At 38.9% G+C, this 20,803-nt stretch overlaps 1 protein-coding gene across 4 annotated transcripts in view; it reads left to right on the top strand.

Moving 5' to 3' along the window:
* The window catches only part of P4HA1 (prolyl 4-hydroxylase subunit alpha 1), a 63,741-nt gene extending 43,814 nt beyond the window's left edge, over positions 1-19,927 (top strand). Inside the window, exons 8-15 of one of the 4 annotated variants that reach the window (XM_043985192.1) lie at positions 2,146-2,322; positions 5,660-5,730; positions 11,552-11,651; positions 12,911-12,964; positions 15,688-15,753; positions 16,516-16,584; positions 17,114-17,210; positions 18,833-19,927. In XM_043985192.1, the coding sequence (XP_043841127.1) occupies positions 2,146-2,322; positions 5,660-5,730; positions 11,552-11,651; positions 12,911-12,964; positions 15,688-15,753; positions 16,516-16,584; positions 17,114-17,210; positions 18,833-18,903 (705 nt within the window). In that variant the 3' untranslated portion in view covers positions 18,904-19,927. Of the gene's footprint in view, positions 1-2,145; positions 2,323-4,422; positions 4,494-5,659; positions 5,731-11,551; positions 11,652-12,800; positions 12,855-12,910; positions 12,965-15,687; positions 15,754-16,515; positions 16,585-17,113; positions 17,211-18,832 lie in introns of all 4 variants that reach the window. The other 3 variants (XM_043985190.1, XM_043985193.1, XM_043985191.1) reach the window with 3 other exon arrangements.
* Positions 19,928-20,803: the final 876 nt, after the last annotated feature.

Here is a 20,803-nt window from a genome sequence, read left to right as displayed (position 1 = left end):
CTGCCAGCCCCCTGCATCTTCCAGTGTTCCCATCATGGGCTTTCCATTCTTGCTTCCTCCAGACACAGAGCTTTACAGGCCCACAACTTGTTTCTGACCCATAAGACTAGGAGCTTGGAATTATTTGCCTTGCTGGTTTTGCTCTTGGTTTCTTTTTCCATTGCCTGAGGGCTTCTGGCTGACTTTTTTTTTTTTTTTTGGTGCAGTTCTGAAGTAGAAAAAGCACTTATTGCATATTTCCATTAGACTTCATGGTCATTATGTACTTGGGTGTGAATGTCAGGTTTTTACTAGAGTAGATGTGTAGAAACTGTTCCTTCAGGCAACAGTCTTAGCCAGAATTTTGTGCTTAGCTTTTAAAATGTTAAAAAGAGGATTTTGAAATTGATCCTAGAGGTAATGGTGGGTGGAGTTTATGAGCGGAAAAGAGATTTTGTAGGGTCTATGCTTGAGGACCATCATTTTGGCTACTTTATGGAGAGTGGATTATAGAGGGGAGAGATTTGAGACTGTTAATATAATCTGGGGGAGATGTAATGAGGAAGTATAGTGGGGGGTTGGTTGCATGGTTGGAGAGCAGGAAAGGGATATGAGAGATGTCTGCTTAGATTTGACCCAGGGTTCTAGACTATAAAGGGTCTTTTTGAAACTTGACTCTGCTATTCAGTTATGCTAGCTTTCCTTTGCAGTTTTGTTGACACGTGCAGATTTGAAAGCTATTCCATCTGTGCTTTATCCAAGTCACTGATGTCAAACAGTGTAGATCCCTGGAGGCATTTGATGAATCTTCCCAGGTTGACATTGAACCATTTAAATGACTATTCTTGGGGCCCAGGCACTCAACCAGTTTTGAATTGATCTAACTCTACTCTTTTGAGAGCCTACTTCTCCTTATCCTTTTCTCAAAAATAGCAAAAGAGACTTTATCAAATGCTTTGCTAAAACCTAAATAAAAACAATAACTTAAGCTTTACCCTCATATACCAGCTTAGTGAAGGAAATAAGGTTAGATTGACATGGTTCTCTTCCTATGCCTTTTATGTATTGTATCAGTCACTCCCTAGTGGATACTCCCTTTCTCTACTTCAGTTTATACAATTTTCTCCATGTTTCACTGAATTCCTTATATTTGTAATTTCTTAAAGCAACATAACATAATATTAATAACATAATACACATTTTCCCCCCAGCCATCCCCCAATGGATGGGCATCCATTTTGTGTTCGGTTTCTTTGCTTCCATGAAAAAAAGTGCAGCTATAAATAGTTTGCAGTATGGGAACTTTCTTTGTGTCTTCTACTTCCTTGGGGTTTATACATATGAGTAGAATTTCTGGGACAAATAAGAAGAGTTTTGTGATTTTTCTTGAGTTATTCCAAATTGGAATGACCTTTCTTGATGCAACCCTGCTGGTACTCTGTGATCATCCCTTCCTTGTCAATGTGTTTGCTAAGCCATTCTTCACCTAATATGATTGAGAATTTTGCCAGAAATTGAATGAAAGTGCACAGGCTTATAGTTTGCAGACTTTATCATCTTTTTTTTTCAAAAGAAAATGAAAACATTTGTCTTTTTTCCATTCCTCTAGAACTTGCTCTGTTCCTCATGATACTTTAAGGATATCTGGAAATTATTTGGGAAAGTGGGTTGAAAAGGAAGCTGTCCAATTGCTATGAAGGAATCTTTGTCACCTGAATTTTTATTTTAATGAAAAACACCTATTTCTTTCCTCCATTGCCATCCTCCTCCACAAAAAAACCAACAAACTTTTAACAGAATTCATTTTTCATTTTGAAAACCAGGTTGTTTTTAATGTAAAGAAGAAGGAACCCTTTTCCCCCATCAAAGTAGATTAAATTTGCTAGGAATGTCTTACTTAGCCCTGTATCTTTTCTAGTGATTGAGTAATTATTGCTATTCACAAGACAAAGAATAGTGTTTTCCTGAAGATTGAAAATTTCCCCTGCCTTGCACTAAAGAAATGCACAGCTTCTGCTTTGATTGAAGGTGACTGATTCACTTAAAGGCCTGAGATTTCTTACAAAGTACTTAGAGAATCTAGTTTTGGGACTACATAGAGAATTTTGAACTACTTTTTCCACAGTGTTTTTCATGTCTTCTCATCTCTTTCAATCTTATTCTCAGACTCCTCGGAGACAGAAGAAACTGTTCTGCCGCTACCATGATGGAAATCGGAATCCTAAGTTTATTTTGGCCCCAGCCAAACAAGAGGATGAGTGGGACAAGCCTCGCATTGTTCGTTATCATGAAATAATTTCTGATGCTGAGATTGAAATTGTTAAAGACCTAGCGAAACCCAGGGTAAAACTTTCATTTTGATTTTTTGGAGCTTTATAGTCATGTGTGTGTAAGAACTTGGTTTGGTTGTTTGAAGACTGACAATTTTATAGCAGGTTTTTTCCCCCCTTTGTAAGACTTTCAGAATGCACTGAACTAGATAGTGACATATCTAATCTATTTCTGTTGGGTTATGGCTTAACCTAAATGGGCATCTTAGCAGTACACAGATCTTTTTATGTAAATGTAGCCATTAGATTCTCTTTGGGCCGGTTTCTTTCCTAGTATGTTGTCAACACATACTGATTTACATTGTAATTGCATTTGAACCGCATCTTTGAGGAAAACATATATGATACTTTTTTTTTTAAAAGATAATTCTCCTTTTGGCGTTATGCTCAGAAACTTTTTATGTTTTGGAGTTTTGTAATCCACTGGTCTGGGAAGGTTTCTGTTTTTCTATGCCTTCTGTGGAAAATGCATTTGGAAAATCTGATTGAAGTATTTAGTTTGGTTTAGGCCCCTTGTTTAATGCTTGCTTATACATTCAACAGTATCATGCATCATTGTAGGGGAAAGTATAACCCATCATTTTCTGGATACTGGCCGTGCCTCTTATTTCACCCCCTCTCACCCCTTTTAATAGCTTAACAGCACAAACATGAGCAAGTAAATGAGAAATGAATTTTTATTTTACAAGAGTGTGGCAGGAACTAGATTAAAATGTCAATTCACGGTCCAGGCCCTCTTTTTGCCCATTAGCTCATTTTAAAAGACATTTTATAATTGTAGAATTGAACCAACTGCTTTTGGTTTTGTTGGAAAGGAAACAAACTTCTACCATTTGCATACAGAATACAGATTAAACAGTAGAGGAGATTGTTAATTTAATGTGAATAGCTTCCTTGGTTCCTTCAAAACTGAAAGGTTAAGGTTTCTTGAGCCTCTTAAGTGAACTTAAAAAAAAATCCAAACTAAGCCATAACAGCTGTTCAAATGGTATTCTTTAATTTCTTACCAACTGAGGAGCACTTTGTAAATTGAGGAAAAATGGTTTACCATGTAATGGCTCTCTGCTTTCACCCTTAGTGCTGGGGCCCTGCAGTTGAAGTCATATAATTTATAACCATATGCCAAACAACTTGGCTACTATGCAGTATCAATTCTTCTCTGAATTTCTGTCTCAGTGAATCATGTTCTATAGCTATCCCTACTAAATAATGGTAAATTTTAAATGGTGCTGTATGTATGCCCTTGGGAATATTGAATGCAGTTGGAGGAAACAATTAAGTCTGTGTTTCCAGTCATGTCTTTGAAGACGATGCCTATATTGGTCTCACAAGGATGTTGTCTGTAGTTAACAAGTCCCTGATTTTACCAACAAAATTTACTAAACTTATTTGGATCAGAATGATCCATTTGGAACTCAGTGTGGCTACATTTTATAATCTGCAGAATTTAAGATTGAGCATTTTATTTTTAATCTGCTTTTTCCCTTCAGCTGAGAGAAAAGTAATTCTAAATGTTGCTGCCCTATCTTACAGTGTATCCTAAAGTATTATTTGCTAGATGGGTAATACTTTTAGGAGGAGTTTGTTCACTTAAAAATTAAAAGCAGAACTCCAAATGGCTATTTGAAATATCTATTCTTAAGAAATGGAATAGCCCAGTCTGTTTGTTTTTAAAGATAGATTCTAGCTAATAAAATGCTGTTTAGCTCCTACTCCTGATACTAGGTTGTATGATCTTGGATAAGTCTCTTAACCTCTCTGCTCCAGTCACCTCTCCAAGATCATAAATTGTAAAAAACATCTGTTGATCTGCTTTGAATGAAGATGTTTCACCCCTGGGTGTTCCCTATATCAATGGGATCACAATTCCAGATTAAAAAAAAATCTTTGTAATTACATACACATAAAGACTATGACTATACTCCTACTCCTTACCGTAACATGCCTCCCCAAAGTCCTGCAGGGAAAAAGGAGAAAAACTTAAATAATCTGCTTTCAAGGCTCACAACTATGCCCCTCTCCCCCAACCCCTATCTCGGGATTCTGATTGGTCGGATAAGTGTGATGCAGTTTTTGTTTTATAATACAACTATTTTGATGGTTGGCTTCACAGCTGAGGCGAGCCACCATTTCAAATCCAATAACAGGAGTCTTGGAGACGGCCCATTACAGAATTAGCAAAAGGTAAGAGAGACACATGTTGAATATTTTGCCCTGTAATGAGTGTTTTGTACTTCTCACAGGTATTGTGCTCATTCAGGGAAAGAAACTTGTTTCCTAAGCCAATATTGTCATTTTTGAGTCTCCAGCTCAAGTCATCGCCATTGTAACACATACACACACACACACACACACACACACACACACACACACACACAGAGAAAAGCCGCTCTCGTGTTTCACAGGGGGAACCCCTCAGCTTGAAGGGAGGGCTTTAGTTTTTCATTAGTTCCAGTCTTATTTTCAGGAAGTTAATGGGACACTTTGCAGCTTTCATTCTGAGCTACAAAGTATCCCCAGACGAGGTCTGATGCTTGTTTTCTTTTTCTTTGTCCCTGCCAAGAAAACTAGGCCTGGATGAGTCTGGCAGCCTAAGATGTTTATTAAGGTCCATCACATCCAGTGCTACAAAGAATTCATATTCTACTCTGTTACTCTAATATAAGCCTTCAGAAATATTGGTTCATCAGTCACATAAAATCACTTTGTCTAGAGTCTTAATCTCTCTTTGTCCCATTTGAATTTTTTTTAAACAATCTGCTGACTCAGATTTGGCACTAAGAGAGAATAGTGCAATTTCCCTATCTCCCAAGTTATTTTTCCAAATCTTATAACTTGTGGACTCAATTGTCTTAATATTTTCTCCAGCCAAATGCTAAAAAAAAAAAAAGCTTTATTTTAGTGATTTTTTTTTAAAAGATGGGTTTCTGACAGTTGTTGATTTTCTTCATGGAAGTCAACTTGATTATTCATATTATTCTCTCTCTGTAGACAAAACCTAGATGAGAAAAACAAAATACATCAACCTTCTAGAGTCTGGGGACATTCCTGTGAAACACAGTGCTAAAAGTTATTTGCAAAAAGCTTCAAATGACTTTTTAAAAAAGTGAAAGGACAACCAATTTGCAACTAAGCCTGTTTATCCAATTCTCCTTGATTTGGAAGTGGCTCCCTTTGCTGCCACCTTTCTAAATATTTCTGCCAATTTGAGAGCATTTACCTACCATCCAGACCAATCAGAACCTTTCTGATCATCTGTGGCTTGGCAAAAACAAAACAAAACAAAACAAAACAAACAAAAAACGAAGCCTCCTACAAGAGTAAGTTCTTGTCCTTTCTCTTTTTTGTAGCTGAGCCGGGCTACAGTACATGACCCAGAGACTGGAAAATTGACCACAGCACAGTACAGAGTATCTAAGAGGTAAGGGGAAAAATAGCCAATGGAACACAGCTGAAATTAGGAATTCTCTAGCTGATCCTGACTGGTTTAATCTTCTGGCTTTTTCTTCCATTTGCTTTAACTGGGAAGCAAAGGGGAGAATTTAGCTATGCTTATGCTTGCTGCTTTGGGGAGAATGTAAAGCATATAAAATGTAATGAAGTGGTGGTACTAATAAAAGTTACTTGCATACTTGCATGTGTTTTCTTAAATAGCTAATCAGCTGTCAAACACTCCAGAATGAGCCCAGGCTGGTTATTAGTAACTCACTTTTTCGGTAGAGCCTGGAGAAGAATGATTAAGATTCAAACCTGTCTATTATCATTCTAATCTCTTGAGCTACCTAAAAAAAGACTGATTCCTAAATGAAAAGGAAAAAAAATAAGTTCTCTAAAGATAAGCAAAGTTGGGCTTTCATTGCAGAAGAAATTAGAGATTCCCCCAAACATGTCATCTACTCTGTCATCTTTTCCTCTGGAAGAAGAGAGAGGAGTCAGCAAGAGAGTTCTGTAATCCCAAAGGATCGTCAATAACCAATACTCGGGAAATAGGAGCTTTGGAGATGAGGGTAAAACGTTATACACACTTGGAAGTGAGTAGGTAGTTTCAGCCTAGGAAGGGTAGAAGAATCCAGCAGAAATAGGCATTTTGTAGCATCTGTAATTCATCACCTTGGCGGTGCCAAGGCTGGAAAGAGGGCCTTAATTTAGCAATTCCTTACTTTGGCATGGTTCCATGTATCCTTTAGTGTATTAGCTTAGTTTTCTCTGTGTGTGTGTGTGTGTGTGTGTGTGTTCTTTTCATAAACCAAAATAATCCAGTGGCACTCAATTTGTATTTGCTACAATGTGCTTTCAGTTTGAGCCATATGAGGAGAATTCCATTGAAGGAACCCTAGTAAAGGCTGCCTGTTCAGAGTCTCCTCTGCATTTGGAGACAGCCTGCTTCCTTTGGGTTAAGACTTTAAAAGTCAGCTTTTAGTTATCCCAATACTATGATAACATAACCTCTTTCTTCTTGAAAATCTCACAAATTAAGGGAAGTCTGTCTTTTTGCGCAGAAATGAGGCTGTTATTTGTTCTGGAGACTTTTGTGTCAAAGTGATCGTCTGTGATACTGACTGCCAAATATACAGATTACACTAGTTATTTCAGTGAACTCTCTAAAGAGTAAATTAAAAGTGCGAAGTTAGTTTGCTGGGAAATTTTTTCAAGGCACATCGATATATAATAGGCTTTTTGAATAATTATATTGCCCTTAGGCAATGGCAAAAGCTGTGGGGCTTTTTGCCAACATTTTAAAATAAATCATTCTTAAGGATAGCAGTCTAGAGATATAACTTTTTTCTCAATGACTAAATATTTCTAAACATTCCAGGTTTCCTTAAAAAGAAAAAAAATCAACACCAAACCTCATACGTTAAAATAAGACCACTCTTCTGAAAGACAGAATTCCTGGATTTCTGGGAAGGGCACAGTCATAGTTGATGTAGAACGTGGCAAGGGAAGGCAGTTTAGCCAGTAGCATCAGGAGTCACGACAAACCATGAGTAATGCCAGAATAAATTTAGTGTTGGCAAAGAACAGAACTATGTGTGTGTGTTTAAAGCAGCCTGGTTAAAAAAGTTTCCACGGCACATTAAGGTTCAGAGAGTCTGTCTGAAGAAAATTAGGCCTACCACCTTTTCTTTTTCCTCTGAAAATATTCTTATTGCTTATAAAGCAAGAACTAAGAGAGCAATTCTATATACAACTTCCAATAGGATTTCAAGTCTTTTCTATATTGATTGTAATTTTCAAAAATTATTTTTAATACTCTTCTTCCTGAGCTACCAAAATTAGTATAGTGATGTAGTTATATTGACATAGCATTGCATTTAGACTAGTGAATTTGACTTTTCTGATAATTTAATAAATATTTCAAGATATACTTGAACTTTTTCTCCCTTCATCATAAGTCTCATTTAAAAAAAACATAATATAATTTGGTACTGTGCTTAAGTGAGCATTTTATGTTCTTTCATGAATTATACTCCAAAGGCGGAAGGGCATAGAGAGAACCTCATTCTCAAAACCAGCATGAGAAAAGATTTATGTATGCTGATATCAGTAAGCAGCAATGTCATCTTGTGCTCTGGGACCATCTGTATTTTGAAAGGGTCAATGGAGAACTTCAAAGGCTATTCTTTTAAAAATTTACAAAAGATTACCTCATCTTCAGCTGAAATAAGAATTTGCTTGTTCCTCTAGAAATTTACTAATAGATCTGCCTCTGTTAGAAAAGAGGACTTTTGTTTATTTCTCTGACCATCTGCAAGTTGCTGGCAAGTCACCTATGTCTTCAAACCTACATTTTGAAATACTTTTTTGTTTAAGAATCCTATCAAGGAGAAGCTAACTGGCTTAGTAAACAGTCGATAAAGAGGGTTTGGTGTCTGATAAGTGATACTGTGCAGGCAGGTTAAAAGGACAAGCTAAAGTTGAGAAATAAGAATTTATATAATAGCATGCTTTAAGTTTCAGAAGAAAATTATAAGATCATATTTAATGCTATTAGCATATTTCTGATGGCAATTTTTAGTATTTTTTTTACCAGAAATTGTACTTTGAATACTGACAAAACAGTGATAACCAAAACAAGCAAACAAAGAAACCTCTCAAGTGTCTTGGCACGATGGAATGATGTTTGTCCCTAGGACAAGGACTTACTTTGGCAAAGAGAAGGGCTACCTCTTCACGTGAGATGGGTGAAGGAAGGAGGCAGTGGCAGGAGGCATCTGAGTGATGTGAGATGAGGAGGATGAGAAAAGAGCACTCATGACAAACAGCCTCAGTGGTTTCAGTGAAGGATGAGGCAAGGTTTGGGGTGGGAGAAGGGGGAGCCATGGGAGGCTTGAGGAGGGATGCAAAGGTTTAGGAAAGCCACTATGGAGAGAAGAAGAGTGGGTTGATAATGGAGGTGTAGAAAGATGGCCCAGAAGCAGTGAGGGCCCAATAGAGGTTGTATAACAAAAATTTGTCATAGATCCAGTCAGCATAGTTTCATGATTTTCTCCAGCTTCAGTCAGCAGCATACTAGGCCCAGAAAAATAGAAGTAATGCCTTCACTGAGGCAGGTCGAGGTCACCTAGGAAGTGGCTGAGCCTAGGACTTGATACACCTACATCCTGTGACTGCAAACTAGTGCTCTTCTTACTGGTGCAGCTGGGAAGCAGAACCATTCCAGGAATAAGGATAGGAGGTAGAGTCTGATTCTTTTGCTTAACGAGTAAATGAAAAGGCGAAGGAGGGTGCGTTTTTATAAACTGTGCGGGGGGCGGGGTAGGGGTAAAGGTGGACATGCACTTTACTTCTCAGGGTAGGAGAAGGAAAGGAACATAAATGTAAATCTACCTTTTGGCCTCCATCCCAATAACCATGTCCATGTCCTTTATTCTGTTTAAAAGACGATTTACATGAAATTTATAATGGACAAAGGAGGGAAAGCCAAGAGAGATTAGATAAATGTATGGTTGTTCCCTCTGAACAATTGTTCACAAGAGAAAGTAGGTTTTTTGGCTGCTTGTCATGCCCTTCAGGTCTTGAAGAACTGCCTACATTGGTAATTAATTTTGTTTACTTCTTGCCATTCTGAGAGACTATAGCGGTTCACGCAGCTAGCAACGTGAGCCACAGTTCCTCGTTAGCTTTATTGTGTGGGCATTTGTTAATATAGACATTGTTTAATACACTTGTGATAGCTAGGAAATGCTTCCATTGTCATAGACAACCTCTGAAAAGTGTGATAGATGGTTCTTGCTTTGTGTGGGCCCTTCTGCAGACCTCGATGTAAAGTGACTTTTATGTATGGGGAAGAGAGGGAGGGAGGAAGGTGGAGGAAAAGGAGCTGGCACACAGTTCAAGGACTGGTTGGGGCCAGGGATACAGAGGTGAGAACAGGAAAAGGGGGCTAGGGCCAGCCACGTGGGGCCTGGATGGAACCAAAAGGAAGAACATGAGGGTCAGATGTGGACAGAGACAGGAGAGGAGAGGTGCCTTGTGGGGAGAGGTACAGACATGTGGTAGCCTCTTGCAGATAGACAAGAGTGGGACAGTGGGGGTCTCTCCCAATGTCTCTTCTTCTGCTTATTTTGGGGGGGGGGGCAGGAAGGCTGCAGAGCACTGAGCCAAGGGACAGGAGCAGAGAGAGAGAGAGAGAGAAAGAGAGAGCGCACCCGCGCATAGTACTGTACATTATAGTTAATGTAGGTGGTTTTTTTGGAATGCAGATGTCGTTCAGAATTCTTTGTGTAAAGTCAAATTTGCATGATGTGAATTTACATAAAGTGAGAACTATCTGTATTTTAAAGAAGACGTTGAATCCCCTGCTAGGACATGTGAACTCTTTGCAGACTAGTAAAGGAGTGCAATTGTTCCTTAGAATTTTAGTTTCATTTGGGAGATCAGAAGAGCAATGCTGATTTCAGGTATTTTATTTTTTTTATTTATTTATTTTTTTTAGTGAGGCAATTGGGGTTAAGTGACTTGCCTAGGGTCACACAGCTAGTAAGTGTTAAGTGTCTGAGGCCGGATTTGAACTCAGGTACTCCTGACTCCAGGGCCGGCGCTCTAACCACTGCGCCACCTAGCTGCCCCGATTTCAGGTATTTTAATCTTAGAAAAGAGCAGAAAAATTTTTTATGACCCTTCTTATGTTCTTAGTGTTACTTGATATTTGATTAGAAATATGCTAGTATGGGCAGCAAGGTGGTGCAGTGGATAAAGCACAGGCCTTGAATTCAGGAGGACCTGAGTTCAAATCTAGCCTCAGACACTTGACATTTAACTAGCTGTGTGACCCTGGGCAAGTCGCTTAACCCTCATTGCCCTACAAAAGAAAGAAAGAAAGAAATATGCTAGTATATTTAAAATATTCACCTGTGGAGTTTTTTTAAAAAGAATTTTAAATAATGTAAATTGGGAAAAGAAGGGAGATATTCTTGTGGTATCTTTTTCTCTGAAAGATTCAGAGTAATTTTTTCACTACCCCATCTTAAAAAACATGATGAAATCTTGCTCTTCTGTAGAATAAATGAATGAATGAAAAACCATTTATTCAGTACTTTCTATGATGACAGGCCCCATGGTAAGAGTTTGGCTGGAGATACAAACAGAAAGACAAGGTTCTTTCCTTTCATGTATGTGCTGGAATTTTTAATAACAACCTTCTGGCATAGATCACAGCCCTTCTGGAACTGAGTAGATGATTTTTGAGAAGTGCTGTGATTGAAAAATCAATTGTCCTGTGGCCAACTTGCTGATGAGCCTCTCTCCCGATGTATTGAGGCTAGGCCTTAGACAGCACAGTCCCTCCCTGGGCATGTACTTGAAGCCTTTTGGGTTTAGTATAGCACCTGCTATACCTGTAACACTGGAGAACCCCCCCAATGCTGAGTGATGCTTCAGAATGAGACTTTAGAGGAAGAAGGCCCATAGCTAAAAGGAGGGGGTGGGGATAGCCAACTGGCTAACTGCCTTTATTTAAAAAGCTAATTAGGGGCAGCTAGGTAGCACAGTGGATAAAGCACCAGCCCTGGATTCAGGAGGACCTGCGTTCAAATCCAACCTCAGACACTTGACACTTACTAGTTGTGTGATCCTGGGCAAGTCACTTAACCCTCATTGCCCTGCCCCCATAGGCTAATTAGAAGATTGTTGACTCTGAGTTTTTAGGTGTTTTTTTTTAAATTTTCTAAATGACAAGCATTAATGAGCATATTGTATTGGACTCCTGCTGATAAAAGCAATCTTGGTTTTGGTTTTAGTGCCTGGTTGTCTGGTTATGAAGACCCTGTGGTGTCCCGAATTAACATGAGAATACAGGACCTGACTGGACTGGATGTCTCCACAGCCGAGGAGCTCCAGGTAGGTGACCCACTTAAAATGAATACGCTGCCCCAGCCACCTTACTCATCTTAAAGGACCTTTCATCTTTGCCATTCCTAAAGAGCTTCTTCTAGATCTTTTACCAATACCACATTTAAAAACGGATCCAGCTTGTCGATTTAACACTTGTTGCTTAACCTCTAACCAGGAGGTGTGTACACACACACACACACACACACAGAGGACTGTGGGAGGAAAGGAATGATGTGTCTACCAAGTCAGAGTAGACAAGCTTAAATTTTAAAAAACATAAATAATATAAAATAAAAATATGTTTTAGAACTTTTTATAATATATAATAAAAATTAATATATGTAATATAATATATACTATGTATATATATAAATTTCCCGGGAAGAACTATGGATCTTATGTTCAGTTATTCCTTCCTTCTTTTTTCCCTGGTCTGGTCTTCACAGGGACCACTAGTATTTAATACCTCTGCTCAGTAGGTCAATCATGCCTTTGTTTTTTACAGCATGGAAAGGATAACATAGCATAGAAGGAAAGCTATAACCCCTGATTGGGAGCATCAAGCAGGAAGGATTGTGTGTGTGTTTACTTCTTCCTTGTTTTCAGTTGTTCAGTTGTTTTTCAGTTATGTCTGACTTTTCATGACCCTATTTGGGGTTTTCTTGGCAAAGATACTGGAGTAGTTTGCTATTTCCTTCTCCAGTTCATTTTACAGATGAGGAAACGGAGACAAACAGGGTTAAATCACTTGCCCAGAGTGACACAGTTAGTGTCTGAGACTGGATTTGAACTTGGGAAGATGAGCCTTCCTGACTCTAGGCCTGGCACTCTATCCACTCACTACATTAAATGGTGGGGAGAGGGTGGACTGGCAGGTCAAGGACCTAGTTTGAGTTTCCCAACATTTCAGACTTTGGAAGAAGTCTTGATCATCACTGAATGTTTCCTTGGAGATTTTAATGCTGAGCTATGACATTGCACCTGCATTGATTTTAGAGTGAGGACATGGAGCAAGGATTGGCTTTTCCCAAATTTTGGCTGAAGGTGATCATGAAAAGTTCAAAGGTGACACATAGTAAATGACTCCTGTTCTCTCCCCTGACTTCCCAGGAACTGTAACTGCTTTTAGCTATGTCGCTTCTCATTTCACCATAGGTAGCCAACTACGGCGTAGGAGGCCAGTACGAGCCTCACTTTGATTTTGGAAGGGTAAGTCCAGCCATTCTTATATTTTGTTCTTTATATGCATTGTTTCTCTTTTTCAGGTGGCAAATTATGGAGTGGGAGGACAGTATGAACCCCACTTTGACTTTGCACGGGCAAGTAAAAAGATGAAGGGGTGAAAATAATCCACTAAAGTGTAGGCAATACACAGTGTTTCCACACTCTTGCTATTATTATTATTATTATTTTTTAATTCCTTGGCCTACCACCTCTTAAATTATTTGAGTGAAGCTCACTAAACCACCAGGGGAACAGATGAATGAAGGGGGTCACCATTTAACTTGTCAGTTACATTCAATCAAAAATGTTGTGGTGAAAATGATGCATTTTATATTTTTTTTAAAGTCCAGAACTAGTTAGATGTATGTTGTTCCCTTCTCAGTCACAAATATTTGGTTCTGTACTGGCAAATTGGACCTAACTTGATTGGAATGAAGTTAAATTGAAAATATAAATGTCACTTTCAGTTAAGAAAAAGAAAACAGGTCCTTTGCTTTCCAGTTGCTTGGATTTCCTGGAGTTTATTGTGCTTTTGACTAAACTCAAATCTTTCTTCTTTACAACAATAAACGTTAGTGATTTGCACATGTAGCTGTTACTAAAATACCACTACTGAATCCTGGTGACTTTGGGTGTCTGTGCATTAATATAAGGTGAACACTAACGTGGTCTGTTGACTCTGTACTAACCATTACATGAATGTGTTTTGTTGGAAATCAGAGGGATAAAAAACACCCTTGTTTTCTTGATTATGGTAGAAACTAATACACATACATGTTAATTGCATGAATCAGCTTCTGAAGTGGTCTAAAATCCATATAATCCAAATTAAGTCATATGTGAATGAATCACAGGAACATATCCCTTAATTGTAGAGAAACAAAAATAATTTTAAGGTAAATCAGTAAAGATTAGCTTTGTTTTTATAGTTCCAGCAACAAAATCTGTACTGCTTAATATATATAGCAAATGGTTTTATCATTGCCTTATAGTCTAGTTAATCAAGGGAAGGAGGAAGAGTTTACAGTATTGTCATGAAATAGTAATTCCTCCATTCTTCAGACAATTTATGCTTAGGTTTACTACACAAATATTGGCCTCTTTTAGCTTCCAAAACAAAAAACACATTTTAAACTCCAGTATTACCCAATTGTAAAACCAGGGGTCATAGAATCTTTGAGATTGGCAGGCATCAACTAATTATATTCTTCCTTGCAACATGAATCTGTTCTACGAATAAAAACCTGCCAAGATCAGCCAACCCTTCTGTTGTGGGCAGCTCGAATTGTTAGGGAGTCCTTTCTTTTGAACCTAAATCTGCCTGTGTTCTTAATATCTAATTTTAATTAGTAAGTCTATTTTTTATCCCACATGACAGATGAATACCTGAAGACGAAGATTGTGGTTCCTCTAAGTCTTCTCTCCCCTAGAGTAAACATTCCCCGTTATTCTGACTGATCCTCCCATGTTATAATTGTGATCCAAAGGTCTCTTTCTCACCTTCTGGACATGGTTCAGTTTGGGGTGTCATATTTGGGGAAGGTGACAAGCTGAACAAATATTCCAGATGGGCTTAACTAGGACAGGATGTAGTGGGACAATCACCTTCCTTATTATTCTAGTAATAGAATTTAAGGTTCCATTACAGGCTGCTACACTGTTTGTCTTGCTGCTAAGACTCTGATTAATTACAGAGAATGATGAAAAATAGAATGTCTTGTCCTGTTGGGACAACTATTTAATTAACTTTTTAAGACTCCTTAATGTTTAAAAAGCAACTAGGACTTTATAAAAAAGAAAGAATTGCACCAGCCTTTGTGGGGTGCGGCCCTTCATTGGCTTAAGCAAGACTCCTAGATCCCAAACCTGTTTGTGCCGGCAAAAATACACTTCTTAGCCCTCCTATCTTAACAGGCTAAAAATGGCTCATTTTAAATAACTATGTGAATGTGTGATTTAAGCAGTCATGTGAATTGACCCTACGCTCTGTCAAAGTAGATTTAAATTATATTTTCCTGTAGGGAGATTAAAATGCTAGCTGTCCAAAGTGAAAGATAATACTGAGGAACCTAATTTTTCTGAAAATTTGCCCTTGGATAGGCCTCATCGGAGAAGGTACCTTGAACTGTTTAGCTTACAAAAAACCCAGAGTGTGACCTACTTGTACTTCCCCTGAAAGGTCTTCTGGTAACTGCCAAAGGAAGATTCATTTCTTCAGTTGTGGAAGTTACTTCTGTCCTTTAAAATTTCAAAGGACTTCCTAATCAAAGATCAATTGTATGATCAGCATAAATCTCTAGTCAGCTTTTTTTTTTTTTTTTTGGTAAATCAATTGGGGTTAAGTGACTTGCCTAGGGTCACACAGCTAATAAGTGTTAAGTGTCTGAGGCCGGATTTGAACTCAGATCCTCTTGACTCCAGGGCTGGTGCTCTAGCTGCCCCTCTAGTCAGCTTTTAAAAGAAAATAAAGGACAGGCTCCACCTATGAGCACCGCCCAGAATAACTTCCTTTTACTGTAGACTCTCATACTTAGGAAATTGGATTTGTCTCCTTTGTTTTGTTTCTAATTTGTGTAAAATGAGTTGTAAGTGATGGTAGGTAGTCTCTTCTCTTTTGTATTTGGTAAAAAAAAAAAGTATTTCGCACACATACATATTAAAATTATATATCTTTTCAAATGTCATTCATCGACTATGCAAAGGAGACTCTTTGGTCTTTTGGCGTAAGCTTCAGCCTACGATTGACCAGTTGCCATTGTGTTGGTTATTTGGTTCATAAAGGTGGACATCTATTTAATCTTCTTTGCCTTATCCACAGAAAGATGAACCAGATGCTTTCAAAGAGCTGGGCACAGGCAATAGAATCGCTACATGGTTGTTCTATGTAAGTTCCCCTTGGGCGTTTCTGTTCTATCTGGGAAAGTTATCATGGGCCAAATCCCTGTATGACAAGGGTTTCTATTTTATTTCAGGCGCTATTCAACATGATTTCAACATAGCTAGTGAATCGAACATACAGAGTTAGTTTATACCATAGTTTAATGCCTATGCTCCAATAATTTTTAGTTTTGCACCTCTTTTGTTAATACTGGATAATAATAGTATTCACCTTTACACAGCATTTTAAGGTTAGCAAAACACTTTAGATATATTATGTCATTTGATCCTCACAACAATCCTAGGAGGTACGTGCTATCATCATCCCCATTTTACAGAGGAGGAAACTGAGGCTGAGAGATGAGGTGACTTTCCCAGGGTTATATGGCTAAGTAAGTGCCTGAGGCACGATTTGAACCCAGGTCTTCCTGACTACAAGACCAACACTATTCACTGTGCCACCCACCTCCCTAAAGTTGGCTACATTAGTCTTACTAGATAGAACAACTAGATAGACTTTTAACATCCTAGCTTAAGGTTTTCACAAGAATTGAGTAGCCACAGATGCTTTATTTCCCCCTCATTTGAATTGTAATAGCATCTTTAATTCAGTTATACTCTGAATATAACATGAGTGGCCTCCAAAGTCCCTTTCCATGCTTGTGGGCTTTCAGTATTTGCACTGGTTTAGCTCTGCAGAATCCTAGCAGATTCCATCTTAGTTTTGTTTTGTTTTTTTCTTTTTTTCCTGTGTGTGTGTCTTTTGTAGATGAGTGATGTGTCAGCAGGGGGAGCTACTGTCTTTCCTGATGTAGGAGCCAGTGTTTGGCCCAAAAAGGTAAATCTGCCTTTAGACCCAGGAGAACAATTTTGCCAATTTGTGATCTAGTTAAAGAGCTGTGTTTTTCAAATGAATTTACAATTGTGTATTTTTGTGAGTCTTAACTGCTAACATGTGCAATTGTATGCATGTGTCTGTGTGGGGTGGGGTAAAGAAAGACTAAAGGTCTATTTAAAATTTTCAGACCCAAAATGGGAGAGAGGCTCATTTGGGACCCAGAGGTAGTGGGTTGACCCCCCCCCCCCAAAAAAAAAAAAAGCTGCAAGATTTTTAGCAGTGCAGCTGTTCTGCTGGTATTCCTTCTGTAAGCTCATCTCTGTGGGCTCTCTTCTGGTGGAGGCTGCAGTTTTCTGGTGCCTTCTCATCATGTTCAGATTTAACTCTCAGAGACATGGAATATGGCTTTGTTTGAGAAGAGTCCTCCTTTATAGAAATGCGAAGAAGTTTGTGCTACTTATTAAGGGGAGGAATGGCCTAACTTATGTGCTATTTTAAGATGAGTTTTTTTCTCTCTCCCATTTCCCAGGGAACAGCGGTATTCTGGTACAATCTCTTCGCAAGCGGAGAAGGCGATTATAGCACGAGGCATGCAGCCTGCCCAGTGTTAGTTGGAAACAAATGGGGTAGGCATCTTATCTCCTCAGTTCTGTTGGGAATTTGAAGCTTTGCCCCACACAGTAAAGTACAATGGATTATGACTCTTGGGACCAGTTTTGTAATTTCATTGAGATAGTTAACACTTGAAGAGGGAACTTCTTCCTACCAAAAAGCAATTTGGTAGCTGCTTTGCACCTTGGGAAGGAATGGGGAGGCTGTGGACAAGAAATGTGACCTGCAGGGTCAGGCAACCAGACCTAAGGCTGTGCTGGAGACAGGAACTAGCTGAGTCCAGGCCAGCCCTCCGTATTACACTGTGCTAAAGCTGGCTTGTTATTGACCGTAGCACGTTTTTAAAAACTGATGTCATCCAGGAAGAGAAAAGGACAGGTAATTTAAAAATTTCTTGGAAATTGAGTAAATCAGAAAGTTACATGGTACTTAATCTGTGTCACTTCTGGATTCACTAGTAGTGTCTTTGGGTTTGAGGTCATGACTTTCCTTTTCTTTTCTTTGTTTTTGTTTTGTGGGGCAGTGAGAGTTAAGTGACTTGCCCAGGGTCACACAGCTAGTAAGTGTCAAGTGTCCGAGGGTGGATTTGAACTCAGGCCCTCCTGAATCCAGGGCAGGTGCTTTATCCACTGTGCCACCTAGCTACCCCCCATGAGATTTCTTGCCTTCAGTATTCATAGCTTAAAACAGTGGTGGTCACTGGGGCTACGGGAAGTAAGATTGATGGGAAACTTGTATAACCTCTTAACAAAGAAACAAACAAACAAAAATAGGCAGATAGATAAAGAGATCAGTTAAGTAGACAAATAAGTAGATAGCTGAGGACTTTGAGTTCAAAAGGCTCCTCTTCTAATACTTTTGACTATTGTTCTACAATCTCTCTTTTCTGAACATGTGGCTTGGATTCATGTGTCTTTCATAGGAGCACAAGGGTGGTTGCCTTTCAAATCTCATTTTAAAAAGCAGCCAACACCATGAAATGAAAACACGCTAAATACCTAGCAACTTTTCCTCCCTGTTGTCTTTTGTGTTTTTAGCAGCAGTTCAGATTTTAAACATTCTTAGCTAGGTTCTGATTTCTTTAATTTTAGCCCAGATTAGATTTTTTTTTATTGATGACCTCTTTGAGGCCAAATAAATGGGAAGAGTTTGTAAGAATTATTCTTATTATCATACTATTGTATTTGGTACTTAGAGGAGCCTCGGCAATAGTCCCTAACTTCAGGGGATCTTGAACCTGGGGTGCATCGGCTTGTTTTTTGTTAGTTTGTTTTACTAGTTTGATAATTTAATTTCAGTGTGGTTTTTTTTTTGTAAGCTTATATATTTTGTGCATTTAAAAACTCGATTCATAGACTTCACCCAATATTGCTAGAGGGGTCCATGATCCACACAAAACTTATAAACCCTGCTCTTATATTTCAGTTTTTCAGCTGACCAAATTGGGGCCCAGGAAAGTCATGTGCCTTTTCCAAAGTCACCTAGGGCTGCACGTGGGTCTGGGACTGAGACCTAGTGCCTCCAAATCTGGTGCTCTTACCACTATCCCATGAGGCACATGGAGTCTGGGGAGGCTGGAGAGAGGTGAAGATGTAAACTCTGCTTTTTTGTTTGTTTGTCTGTTTTTCTCTCCTAGTTTCCAATAAATGGATTCACGAACGTGGACAGGAATTCCGAAGACCGTGCACCTTGTCAGAGTTGGAATGATACAGACTCTCCCCATTCCCTCCCTTCTTCCTGTCCTTTAAATGTGTATTGAATAGTACACACTTTTCCAAATTTAGCAGTTTACAATTGACTAACAACACTCCACTACAGATTCAGTCTTGAACCTCATCCCGTGTTTCATCTGTGGAAAATCTCCTACTTTTTTTTTCTTGCTTTTTAAAATATTACAAAATTAATACCCACTGTACGTATATAAAACCTCAGGGTTTCACAAGATGGGACAACAGCCAAGTCAGGGGCTCAAATAAGAAGGTAATAGACTGCTATAGAATACACCCTGAGGAATTTCTTGATTTTTGAAGAAATCTAGTGTGTGGATATCAAACTATACAATGACTCTATTCCAATCTGTGAATGGTGGGCTAAGCATGGACAAGCTGATTTTTGGGAGCAGCTTCTTTGGGCATGCGAATCATGTTTACCTAACCCCTTCTCTTCCTCCTTTAATCCTTAGAATCTGCCCGAAAGCTGGCAGGGTAACATGCCTGCTCTGTACACTCAGTATAGTGTGCAATTTGTCCCACATGCCAGCCTTCGGTGACCTTTCCTGCCCTCCCCCACAAAGAGATTTTGACACATCATTAATCTCCATCTTTTCTCACCGACCCCAGAAGTGCATTTCACTTTAAAAGAAAGACTCAGATCAGATTGTTGCCCAAAATACTTGAGCAGGATGGCCAAATAACCTCCCAAGCCTTTGTCCTCTCTCCTCTCTTCTTGAATACTTGTGACCATACAATTGCTGCTTTTCTCACGTCTTAGTGTTAATGCTTTGCCAGTTATTCTGCTCTGCCAGAGCAGGATGGTAACGTTAGCATTTTGAATCAACAAGTGTGCCTTAGGAGACTGGAAAGTTAATGTACAAGACCTTTAAATAATGAGGTGAAATCACAAGCATTGAAAGCTTTTTATTCCTGAAAAGCCAAATTGTTTGCTTTTTCAATTCTGAAACGTTTTGTGACAATGACCTATTATTTATAATCTTAAATCTTTTTTTTAAATATTGCTGGTTCTGTGTGTTTCTTTTGTTTGAATGCATTTCAGAGCAGATGCTCGTCTCTCCTTTTTGTGGTGTTCCTGTGGTACAGGGCATGGAGTAGCTTTCACATACACTTACCTCACTTTCATTTTGATTTTGCTGAGTTATTAAACAGAGACCTTATCTTGGAAAATACATGATCATGCCTTCAGGAAGTTTTCAAAGACATAGTAACATTATCACCAGAAGGAGTTTTCAGAAGGATTTCTCTCATGTTAATGTGGTGGTACTCAAATGCTTCCTCCCCGCCCCCCCCCCCCATTTAAAAAAATATAGTATTGTATGACCTGGGGCAAGTCACTTAACCTCTTACGGTGCCAGACAACTCTCTACAATTAGAGGTTACAGAAAATGTGCCAATCTGTACTAGTAGAGAGAGTTTCCACACCTGGGAGTCTCCTCGACTAGTGAAATCACAGGTGCAGTCCCTGTCCTTACCTGTCTTACCCAAACTTTCTAGCAACATGTACAAATATTCTTCTAGCCAATCTAATTCATGCAAAGGCTTTTGGTGGCATTGATAATCTATTAGAATCAGCCTTAAGCTAATGCCATTTTTAGAGCTTTCCATCTTTACTTCACCAAATCTTTGGGTAATTAAATATTCAGAGAAGTATGTGGTTGATCACCCTGGAAAAAGTAGCTGTCATTTTTTTGCTCTTCCTATCAATTTAATGAGTTTTCTTCCTTTCTTTTTCCTTCCTTCCCTCCCTCCCTTCCTTCCTTCCTTCCTTCCTTCCTTCCTTCCTTCCTTCCTTCCTTCCTTCCTTCCTTCCTTCCTTCCTTCCTTCCTTCCTTCCTTCCTTCCTGCCTTCCTGCCTTCCTGCCTTCCTGCCTTCC

This window comes from Dromiciops gliroides, chromosome 2 (genome assembly GCF_019393635.1).
Source record: "Dromiciops gliroides isolate mDroGli1 chromosome 2, mDroGli1.pri, whole genome shotgun sequence".
In the NCBI taxonomy this organism is placed as follows: domain Eukaryota; kingdom Metazoa; phylum Chordata; class Mammalia; order Microbiotheria; family Microbiotheriidae; genus Dromiciops; species Dromiciops gliroides.
This window is presented reverse-complemented; position numbering and strand designations above follow the sequence as displayed.